This window comes from Elgaria multicarinata, chromosome 3 (assembly GCF_023053635.1).
Source record: "Elgaria multicarinata webbii isolate HBS135686 ecotype San Diego chromosome 3, rElgMul1.1.pri, whole genome shotgun sequence".
NCBI lineage: Eukaryota > Metazoa > Chordata > Lepidosauria > Squamata > Anguidae > Elgaria > Elgaria multicarinata.
In genome coordinates, this window is record NC_086173.1 from 27,228,191 (window position 1) to 27,240,364 (window position 12,174).

The 12,174-nt window shown below is 44.2% G+C and overlaps 1 protein-coding gene across 1 annotated transcript in view; it reads left to right on the forward strand.

Annotated features, from left to right (window-relative positions):
- Positions 1 to 380: 380 nt before the first annotated feature.
- The window catches only part of FAIM2 (Fas apoptotic inhibitory molecule 2), a 59,327-nt gene continuing 47,533 nt past the window's right edge, over positions 381 to 12,174 (forward strand). Inside the window, exons 1-2 of the mRNA XM_063123131.1 lie at positions 381 to 472; positions 5,200 to 5,389. Of these exons, the coding sequence (XP_062979201.1) occupies positions 458 to 472; positions 5,200 to 5,389 (205 nt within the window). The 5' untranslated portion in view covers positions 381 to 457. The remainder of the gene's footprint in view (positions 473 to 5,199; positions 5,390 to 12,174) is intronic.

The following is a 12,174-nucleotide window of genomic DNA, read 5'->3' on the forward strand; positions in this document are numbered from 1 at the left end:
TCCCCCTGCTTTGCTCTCTCTGCAAAACTCTGCTCTTCATCATTCGGCTGCATTCTGGCGTTTGCTGGCTTTTTCTCTTGCCCTGTGTGACTCCGCAGCACCCTGCTTTTAGAGAGCTGACGTCAAAGCTCACACGCCCCCTCCCTCTGCCTCCCACCTCCCTTCCTTGTATGCATCTGCTTTCCTCAGCATCCCCCCTGTTCAGCAGCTTGGAAATGGTACAGTCTCTCCCCCCCTCCCCACCAAACAGTGAGATGAGAGATCTAGATGTTGCTGGAATGTAAGAGCATCATCACAGGCAGGCTGCAGAGAGGCTGGAGCGACCCTCGGGCGAGCCAATAACCGCAGAGAGCCGACCGGCTGCTAAGAGACAAGGTGCGGAGGGGAGGGGGGAGACGTCTGCCTTCCACTGAAGTGCCATCCTCGCAGGCAGAGGAGCGTCATTCAGCAGGAAAACATGACGCAGGGCAAGGTAGGTTGGGAGCAGGACCCGGCTGGCGCACTGTCCAGGTAGTTTGCAGGCGAGGCAGAATTACGCCCAGAAATAGGAGTAAATCGAATGGTGGCATTCATGTCCCATATGTGTATTTTAAAGTGCAAAATGTCCACCTGCTGGCTCCGTGCATCAGATTCCTGCCACAAAAAGAGATGGGAAGAGATGTATTATTTTTATACGTCGTCACGGGGCTAATGAAGAGGTTGCAGTCCATCACCCTGTTTTACCCCATATCATCCCAATAGGATTTGTGTGCCTTCCAGCCCTTAAAAGTACTACCAAGGTCTTGGATAATTAGAAAGCATGATCTTGATTCATTCAGGAAATTGAACTGTAGGAGATGCAATTTCATCCTCTCCCCCAAACGGCCCTAAAAGGACCAAAACAGACATTACTTTAAATCCCTATGTCTCCCTGCCTCCATTTTTACTCTAGAGTAGGAGCAGGGGCCCTGATCCAGATTGGGACTCTCACATGAAGGGTGGGGGGCTGTTAAGATCAAGATTGGGGGGAGGGCTTCACCTACTCTTGAGTAAAAATGAAAACATAAGGTAGCTGCTAGATATAGATGTTAAATAATGTCCTTTTTGGCCCTCCATCAGTTGCCATGGGAACACAGCAACAGCATCTGGTGAATGCTTGAAGGTTTTGAATGCATTCTCTGGACTTCAGGGCTCTGTATGAATGAGGATCCTGGGCAGATAACAGTTACATAGCCTATGAAACTATGGAGGTGTAAGTTCCGATGGCCGTAGACGCTTATGTTGTCTGTTCCATAATTCCGGGCCTCATGTGTGAGGAGTTATGTAACCCAGGGATTATTGCTCCTGCATACTTACTTGCGAAACAGAACGTGACCAGGAGGGGATGATGATACCATAAGATCAGATTGCACACCTCTGCCTACTAGATTACGCATAGGACAGGTACAAAATTAGAGTGACAATATGAAAAGGAGGACAGGGCTCCTGTATCTTTAACAGTTGTATTGAAAAGGGAATTTCAGCAGGTGTCATTTGTATATATGGGGAACCTGGTGAAATTCCCTCTTCATCACAACAGTTAAAGCTGCAGGAGCCCTGCCCTCTTGACCAAAAACAGAAGAGGGCAACACTCCTGCAGCTTTAACTGTTGCGATGAAAAGCGAATTTCACTAGGTGCTGCATGCATACAAATAACCCCTGCTGAAATTCCCTTTTCAATACAACTGTTAAAGGTACAGGGGCCCTGTCCTCCTTTTCATATGATCACCCTAACAAAATGCTAAATTTCTTGCAGGCAGCAACACCTAGGCCTTCCAGTTAGAAATGTATTTTGCAAAGTGCCATCATCCCTCTCTCCTCCTCGCTGTCACTTTTTAGGTGCTTTGCTTCCTTTGAATTAGGTCATCTCAATCCAGATGGTGGCATTGATGCAATTCCAGGATCACTGCTTGCATTTCTCAATTGTTTTTTTTTTAATGCCGTTGCTGATGGGCTCAGGTTGCACAGCTGCCATTGTCAAGGTCTTATGATCTACGACAAGGTTTTTGCAGCGGCTACATGGAGTGACTGCAAGGAGGCTTTCAGTGGCTTGAAAAAAACCAGTGTTTCATTTGCGTGGTCTTTCTGTGGCCTTTGAGTGTTTGATAGGGTGGCCATATGAAAAGGAGGACAGGGCTCCTGTATCTTTAACAGTTGTATTGAAAAGGGAATTTCAGCAGGTGTCATTTGTATATGTGGGGAACCTGGGGAAATTCCCTCTTCATCACCACAGTTAAAGCTGCAGGTGCCCTGCCCTCTTTTAAATCTAGTATAGCTCCTGCAGCTTTAACTGTTGTAATGAGAGGAAATCAGTAGGCAAAGTGTCATCATATAAATGTCCCCCCTGGGTCACATTCTCTGTGGTAGTGCTAGTTTTAAAATATCTTTGTAACTGTGGGACATTGGGGAGAAAGTGTGTTTCCGATCCAAGACAATAACTGGGACAGGCTAAACTCTGGTGTGTTCTGGTATCAGCGCTCCTGTTTCGTTAGCGGGGAGGGGGGGCTCAATGGAGGGAGGAACAAAAAATTTGTAATGTTATGACAAGAGAAGGTTGGATTTTGCTCAGAGTCTATGGACTTGAACCTGTACAGTCTCTTAAGTGGCTACCTTAAGCTTAAAGCAACACTAGGAAGCAGTGGATCAGTCTAGAAAAATGTGTGCGATTTAAATATGAACGCCAAACAAAATGGCATATGTAAATAAACAGTGCCCTTTATAAAAAATGGCGGGGGGGGGGAAGGGACTGTTTGCTAACAGGTTATGAGATCCTTGCTTGCTTCCTTAAAGGACAGAAAGCACCATGAACTCAAGCTTCTGAGTTTGCTCCTGAAATACAGTTGGCTAACAGGCAGGGTCTCCTGGGCAGGATCTACTACACTACTGTTTATAACGGTTTATAATGGTTATGACAACTGTTCAGGCCCAGGACACATTACATATACCGTTTTCACAATGTTTTTAAAGTGTTATATCCTGCTTGGTGTAGATCGGGATACTTGAAGACCGATCTTATGAAAAGGCCCATTTCTAGGACCCTGAGTATAAGGGTGGAGGGGAGAGCTAAATATTGATGCTTGATTTTAGTCTGTATACCAGGGGCCAATTCCAGCCCTCCAGAATTCTCCTGAAGGCCACACCCCTTCTCCTGACTCCATCCCCTGTCCCCCGTCCACCAATTATTTCTTGGCTTTTGTGCAATTCCCCGCCATTCCTAAAGGTCAACATACCTCCCCTAAGGCTTAGTTACTGGCAGTAAGGGCTGTATGCTAATATATGCCAGATTTTGGTCCCACCCCTTTTGATTTCGGACCCGCCCACGACAGGAATATGCCTTCCCTCTCAGGTGCTTATCCAAAACTGAATGATCCAAATGAATAAAATGGAATTTGCCCCTTGGGCTGAAAGAGGTTCTATACCCGAGGTGTAAACGATTCTTACCTGAAAAGCTCCATTCTGGCCTGCAAGCGGTGGTGCAGCTGACTGAGATGCGTTGTTGTTGAACCCGATGTGGCAAATTCCCTTGTACATCAGCCCCCCCTACATGGTTTTGGTGCTTTTCAATGTGCCAGAAGATCCGACGGACACTAACCTGGGATTTCTTGTGTGCAAAGTATGTGCTCCACCACTGAGCTATGGAACCCCCTTCAGTTTTATAGCACCCCGTCTATTCAAGTAAAGGAGTAGTCCTGTGTATTAAGCCCCAAACGAAATTGTGTTAATAGCTGCAGGGCATCTGACATTCCTGCTGTGTTTCAGCTGGGTCAGCTCTAGAAGGTGGCAAGGTTGGGCATTGACCAGCGTCCCCTGGCTAGCCAGGAGGCTATTGACAGTGTTATTATTATTATTATTATTATTACTACTATTATTTATTTATTTATTTATATAGCACCATCTATGTACATGGTGCTGTACAGAGTAAAACAGTAAATAGCAAGACCCTGCCGCATAGGCTTACATTCTAATAAAATCATAATAAAACAATAAGGAGGGGAAGAGAATGCAAACAGGCACAGGGTAGGGTAAACAAGCACAGGGTAGGGTAAAACTAACAGTATAAAGTCCAAACAGCATCAGGTTTTAAAAGCTTTAGGAAAAAGAAAAGTTTTTAGCTGAGCTTTAAAAGCTGCGATTGAACTTGTGGATCTCAGATGTTCTGGAAGAGCGTTCCAGGAGTAAGGGGCAGCAGAATAAAATGGACGAAGCTGAGCAAGGGAAGTAGAGACCCTTGGGCAGGCGAGAAACATGGCATCAGAGGAGCGAAGAGCACGAGCGGGGCAATAGTGTGAGATGAGAGAGGAGAGATAGGAAGGAGCTAGACCGTGAAAAGTTTTGAAGGTCAACAGGAGAAGTTTATATTGGATTCTGAAATGAATTGGAAGCCAATGAAGAGATTTCAGAAGTGGAGTAACATGGTCAGAGCGGCGAGCCAAGAAGATGATCTTAGCGACAGAGTGGTGGACAGAAACCAACGGACTGATGTGAGAAGAAGGAAGGCCAGAGAGAAGAAGGTTGCAGTAGGCCAGCCGAGAAATAACCAGTGCATGAACAAGCATCTTGGCAGAAGAGACAGACAAAAATGATCGAATCCTGGCAATATTATACAGGAAAAAACGACAGGATTTAGCTACTGCCTCAATATGAGGAATAAAGGAGAGCGAGGAATCAAATATAAAGCCAAGACTACGAGCTTCCTTGACTGGAGTAAGCGTGACATCATTGACAGTAAGAGAGAATGAGAGATGAGGAGAAGGTTTAGGAGGAAAAACAAGCAGTTCAGTCTTTGCCATATTAAGTTTCAAACGACGATGAAGCAGCCAAGCTGAGAAGCAGTGCCGCCATTCTCAATGGGCACGGAAAGCCTAAGAGGATCAGAGGCAGGGTGAGGGGATTCTCAGTTTGTACGCCCCTTCCTCTTCCAAGCTAAGAGGCCTATGGCCTGGGTTTCTTGCTCAAGGCCCCCGCAGAATTCTGGGGTTCCCTTTCCATCTTCCCACAAGTGAAATTGTATTATTATTATTATTATTATTATTATTATTATTATTATTATTATTATTTCAATTTTGATTGTGAATTTTACCAAATAAAAACCATAAAAGAAAATAAGAAAAAGGAAAAAAAAGGAAGAAGAAAAAGGTTTTTTTTTTTTTTTAATATTCCATTTTCTCTTTTCCTCGGTAGCTTTCTGTGAATAACAAGCCTGCAAACTCTGAGGGGCAACAAGGAGATGCAGAAAAAAAGGACAATGCAACCGTCCCATCAGCACCTCCGACCTATGAAGAGGCAACGTCAGCCGAAGGGATGAAAGCAGGGGCGTTCCCTTCCCCTCTGAGTGTTCCGCTCCACCCCACCTGGGCATATGTGGATCCCAGTGAGTTCTCAGGTGTTTTTTTTTTTTAAGCGTACTGAAATTTGGTGACTTATTATCCCATCTGAGTCAGTGTTTTGGGACCATGGAAGCCCTGAAATTCACGTCACACATAGATGCTGGTTCCGGCGTGTCCTGCCCCTCTCTGGGGTTGGATGCAACATTGCACCCACACCTGAATACCCCCATGTTAGGCATACAGAGTGGAAATGTAAGGGTTGGTTCAGATGTAACACCAAACCATGGTTTGCACAAACTGTAATTTATACTTGAAAGTATTATTTGTGCTCCAGGTTCCCTGCCTCCCTGGAAATCGCTGGACGCCATCCAAAGCAGTGGCCTCTGTGGGCGGAGCAGCAAATCAAAACACGGCTTGTTGATTCTGATATAGCCCCAAACAAGCTTTAAACTAGGGGGCTGTCTACACACAGGGAAAGCCCCATGGTGGCTGTGGATCTGCATACCATTGGTTAGACAATGCAGGTACCCCAACTTTTTCAAAGGGAGTGACGTTAACACAGCGCTTCTGCTGTGTAACATCGCTCTGCAGCCAATCCGAGGGCAGAGCCTGGTGGAGGGTGACCAGCGATTGGTCGCCTTCCACCAGGAAGAGGGTGGGGGTGGCTCCAGGACCTGGATGGCCGCCCAGAAGCCCCTCACTCCCTCTTCAGCTTCGGGACTATCTGATGCCACTCTGGGATCGGGAAAGTGTGGGTTTGAGGAGGGAGGCGGAGCCAACCTGGTGCTGTGAAGACAGCCCCTATGAGTTCAGATCCTGGTTTGCCAGTGGCTTGTAAACCATGGCTTGTCAGATGTACTATGGGTTTGGCTTTGTGGTTTGGCATCACTTCTGAACTAACCCTGAATATGTCATCTGATTTTCTAAGATATTCTTAGTTCATTCGTGTATGGATTAATATAGGAAGGTCAATGCAAGAGCTTTTATATCTGATACGATGCTATATGAATCTGTTTGTGGCAGGCAAGCCCTTACCCATGTTTTCTTTTTCATGGAAAAGTGCAGTATTAGCACACTTATACTGTAAAACATTTTCCAAATGTGTGCATTTATCATCTCCCTTGTACCAAGGGTATAATTCAAAGCATTTCCACAAAGGTAACAGAATAGGCTAACTTGAAGGGTCTGTCTGGACAACACGCTAAGCCATGGTTAGGCCACTAAGCCTTTTGCAGCAAATGGTTAGGGAGTGTGATTTTAAACTGTGATTATGTAGCCACCATGGTTAGGAATGGTTCACACAACATGCTAAGCCATAACGTTTAGCTCAAAATGCTTAGCCACCATCGCTTAGCTGTCATCAGAACAGGGTCAATGAGTCCACAAAGAAAGGACTGAATTAACACAGAGAGTGTCTTGAAGCAGATATAAGATTCATGTGTAGGGAAGAGAGAGCACCATGCAGGCTTCTTCAGCCCTCCTTCCAACCACCTTGCATCAGAATTCTCCACTCCCTTAACTTTTGGGAACATACCATGGTGCGGCATTGCATCTGCACCAATGTACGCACAATCCTTGGTTAGTGTTGACCTCGGTGCAGAATGACTTTGTACCTTGATTACTTCCCCAAAGTGTAGGGTAGGGATGTACAGATTTTGTTATGTCTGTTCATTCTGTGCTTCATGGATTGTCAGGCACCTTTTGATCTATCGAATGCTCATTCATGGAATCTGATTTATTTACTAGAATTTCATTCTATGTGTGCTAATTTTCAGTAGTGCTAATGCGCCCTTGCACAAGTGCGCATTACTTAATGCAAATTAGCGCATTTGCGCGATTACACATTAGCACTAATGCACACTTATGCTAATGTGGTAATGTGCAAATGCAAATTCATGCAAATCCCCTCCAGTGAAAAACCAGTCCACAAGATGAAATCCACGTGACTCGGAAAATGCTGGTCTGCTGCGCAGGTTGGATTCATAGAAACCCATACACATTTGAATCTGTTGCAGGTTTCTTTGCTATTCCTAATGCAAGGAGGTCAATATCTTGTTTCAGAGTTCAGGAGGGAGGGGAGAAAGGAGTATGTGAGCCTATTGGGTGTGCCCAATCTCCTAAACATGACTAGGGAACTGGGCCTGTGATAAAGCCTGCCCAAGAAATTCCGTATGATGAAGCAAAGGCTGTAGAGCAGCCTTCCCCAACCTGATGCCCTCCAGATGTTGCTGGACTTCAACTCCCATCTGCCCCAGCCTGCATGGCCAATGCTCAGGAATGCTGGGAATTGTACTCCAAAGCAGCTGAAGGATACCAGGTTGGGTAGGCGAGTATAGAGGATTGGAGAGTCCAAGTGCCATTCAAAGATTCTGATCCTGTGCCATCACAATGACGTGACCAAGGGCATTCAGAATGATGGGTCTCCCATTGCTCTCCACTCTTTCTTCTAGCTGCTAGTGTCCTCTGATGACAATGGAAATGTTTGGCCTACGTAAAAGCAGCGTAAAGATGAAATCCCTGGAGAAATACAGTAAATGCAAATTACCGACAAATTAATGTTTCGCTTAGGGTAGAAATGGGCATTTGGAAAGCAGATTTAAAATAAGGTCAAGGTGGAGTGGCTACTGAAAAGACACCAGCGAACGTTGTTTGTTGTCACAGTGGCGGGTTTAGGTGCCTGACTCTCTGCACTTATCATGGGAATGAGCTGATTCATCATCAGTGATGATTCCATAGGATTTTGAGATGGAATTCTTTCGGCAGAATGGTAGAATCTAGCTACTGACAAATCTGGGTGTTGCCAGGTAAATGCAACATGTTTACTCTCCTCTATCAACAATGTTCCTTGTCTAGTGATCCAGGCCTTCCAACTGCCTATCCCACCAAAAAACAAACAAACAAACAAACAAAAAACCACACCCTCCACAATGACTGCATCTCTCTGCAGTACCAATGATCACAATGTGTGGCTCTGATTATCTGAGCAGGCTGCCGTTTTGACCTCAGGATTGGGCCCTCCCTTTTGCCCCTGTGGAGCCATTCAAGGGTGCTAGGAAGGTCTTGTTCCTTCAGTGGTGCCCCCAAAACCAGTTTAAAGGCTCTGGATAAATATGGCAATAAAGGAACGCTGTTTCCTATGATGCTGAGGGCCCCACACGTTCGTTGTACCATCCAGGTCCTTCAACAGGCAACTGCTGTGCGACTTGTATGAAAAATCAGCTGAAATAAAATTCTCAGCTGATTTGAAGAATTTCCCTGAACTGATTAAAGGTGACAATTTCATTTGGTATTTGTTTTTATAAGAATTTACAAAAATTCACAAATCCCTTCATAAATGGGACAGAAAGAATTTGGGATTAAAAAAAAAAAAGACATGGGAGGAACTGAAACTGACAGATTCATCTCTAATCCAGGCTAAAGCTTTGGATGCTTAACGCAGAAAAGTCTGGGTTTCACTCCCTGTATATTTAGCCATGTTTGGAGTGATGAATTAGGGTTGCCACCTTACAGCAAGTACAACATGCTTCTCTCCAGGCTGAGGATAGCTGTACCTTTTTGAACTGTTACTGTTTTTTAAATTTTTTAACATGTTTTTAATTTTACTGTTGGTTTAATTCTATTTTAATATTTGTAAATTTATATTTATATGTACATGTTTTAATTGTGTAAAACCGCCTTGAGTCCCAGTACTGGGAAAAAGGCAGGATAGAAATAATAATAATAATAATAATAATAATAATAATAATAATAATAATATACCTATTGAATTTGAACAGTGCAGATGGAATGAGAATCTCAGTTCCATTCATTTTTCATGAAAGTTGTACGCCTCTTCATATATGAGACAGGAAAAAACCTTTTAAAAAAATCAAATGCAAGAAGAAGTGAAACTGCCAAAATTCATCCACTTGTCATTTTTGCAAATCAACACTTGCTGCTACAGGCAATGAGTGATGAACATCTGTGTGTGAACTGGCCCAAAGATACCTCCTCTTTTTAACACTTCATTGTCACCTTTGGGGTCAGCCAAGAGGACATTCTGGACCAGGTAACCATCAAGGATGCTCTGATAACTTCTTGTCTGGATTACTGCAGTGTTATCTGTGGGGATGCCTTTGAAAATGGTCCAGAAACTTCAACTAGTCCGAAACAGGGCAGCAAGATTATTAACAGAGGCCATAACTAGATGGGGCTTTATCCCGGGGTGATCCCCGGGATAGTCCCTGTGCGTTCACATGATGCACAGGGGATTCCGGGAGCTGGGAGGGATGATCCCTCTCTTTCCCCAGGATATCGCCCTACACTTTAGGCCTGCTTTTTCTGTGGTCTCTGCGCCCACTTACCTTTTGCGCATGAGCGCTCCTTCCTCTTTAAAAAAAATGGCGGGTGCGGCGTCTTCTCCCTCTGAGGTCGTCACGTGCCCCATGTAAACAGAGGGGGAGATCTCACGATAAAAATATTGTGAGATCTTTACCCCACCGTCGTGCTAGACTGGTAGGTCTAGCTGAGACTAGAGACTGGTCAATGAGATCATATTATGCTAGTACTTTCTCAGCTGCACTGACTGCCAGTTCCTTTCTGGGCATGATTAAAACTGTTGGTATTAACATTCAAAGACCTAAACGTCTTAGGGCCAGGCCATTTGAAGGATCATCTCCTCCCATATGTACCTGCCTGGACACTACAGTTATTTTCAGGGGTTCTTCTCCATGAGCCCCTGCTAAAGGAAGTGAGGCAAGTCGCTACTAGGATAAGGGTCTTTTCTGCTGTGATGTCCCAGTTATAGAATTAGCTTCCTTCCTAGAGAAGTTCACCTGGCACTTACGTTGTGCTTTTTTCTGGCTCCTGGTGAAGACCTTTTTATTTTAATAATGCATTTTTAGCATTTTAGCATTCCAGTTTTTAGCTCTGCTGCTTTAAACCTGCCTTTGTCACGCAGAGGAGGGCCAGGATCCCTTCTCGATCCTCCCAGAGTGCAGGACATAGAATAATGGGCTCAAGTTACAGGAAGCCAGATTCCATCTGGACATGAGGAAAAACTTCCTGACTGTTAGAGCAGTATGACAATGGAACCAGTTACCTAGGGAGGTTGTGGGCTCTCCCACACTAGAGGCATTCAAGAGGCAGCTGGACAACCATCTGTCAGGTATGCTTTAGGGTGGAATCCTGCATTGAGCAGGGGGTCGGACTCGATGGCCTTATAGCCCCCTTCCAACTCTACTATTCTATGATTCTATGAAATCTCTGCATTGCTGCTAGACTTTTACTCTGCTTGCACTTTTAAGCCTTTTTTTTTAAATAATAATAATCATGCTGTACTTTGTGGTTTTAATTTTTGTGAACCACCCAGACAGCTTTGCCTATTGGGTGGCATAGAAATGTAATAAATAAATAAACAACTGCAGGTCTTGCGACCTACTATCTGGTCCTTAGCGTAGACCCTGATCCCCAAAGCACAGACCTCTTATGAATTGCTTCCCCTGTGCAATCCGAGTCACAGGAAGGGGGGCCTTTAAGCCATACCCTTTCTGTGAACACCAGTGGACAGCCTGTCAGAGTTCATCCCATCTCTCTATCTCTCTATCTCTATCTCTATCTCTCTCTATATATCACATGCAAACAAAATTGTTTGGGAAGGTGAAGTGCATAAGAGACGAATTCCTCCTGGGAATATTATTGCTATTATAGAAAGGGCCTGTTGAGACAACGCACTAAACCATGGTTAGGCCACTAACCATTTTGCAGCGAATGATTAGTGAGCATGTTTGCACTGTGGTTATGTAGCCACCATGGTTAGGAATGGTTAACCCAACATGCTAAGTCATGATTCACATGACAATTTAAGTCATAATGTTTAGCTGAAAGTGCTTAACAACCGTGGCTTAGCGTGTCGTCTGAACAGCGTCAGTATTAATGTTTGTTTGTTTGTTTATTTATTTATTTATTACATTTTTATACCGCCCAATAGCCGAAGCTCTCTGGGTGGTTCACAAAAATTAAAACCATAATAAAACAACCAACATGTTAAAAGCACAATTACAAAATACAGTATAAAAAGAACAACCAGGATAAAACCATGCAGCGAAATTGATATAAGATTAAAATACAGAGTTAGAACAGTAAAATTTAAATTTAAGTTAAAATTAAGTGTTGTTCACATTAATTAATGTTGTTCACATCCTTTGCTTTGATAGGTCTGGACTGAAAATTACCGAAATCCAACTTTTGAATCCTTTTTGTGGGAGTGGTGGTGGTAGTAATTTCAAGTGCCCCCCAAACTGGGGAGTGAGGTGGGATTCATCAAGCCCTAAACTTCTGGAGTTCAGTGGTTAGAGAAAAGAGTGGGGGATTTTTAAACCAGGGCTCTTGGCCTTTTACTATGGTTCAGGGAGCCAGAATAGGATCTGTCTGGTAAACAATAAGGAGAAGTTTATTATGTTGCTAGATTTCTACTCTTCTAGGAAGGGGTGATAATGGGAGGGGGTTCTGTATGGTTCTTCCTGGACAATGGAACCAGTTACAAGGGGCTGGACTTGATGGCCTTATAGGCCCCTTCCAACTCTACTATTCTATGATTCCTTTGTTCTTCCAGAGCTACAGTGCCGTTGGTAAAGCATCCCCAGAGTCTTCCCACAAGGTGGAAAAGGTGGTTTAAAATTAATGGGCTGTTGAGCTCCTTATCTACAGCTCCCTTAAGACACTTAATCCTTGATCATCTTTGCTTTCAACCTGCTGCTACTTAGTGGTTAAGTATATATCTTAGTTGGGCTATGTAACAATGAGCAGCAAGCTGCAAGGTTCTATAATTTACGTGCTCCAGGGTGCCCAA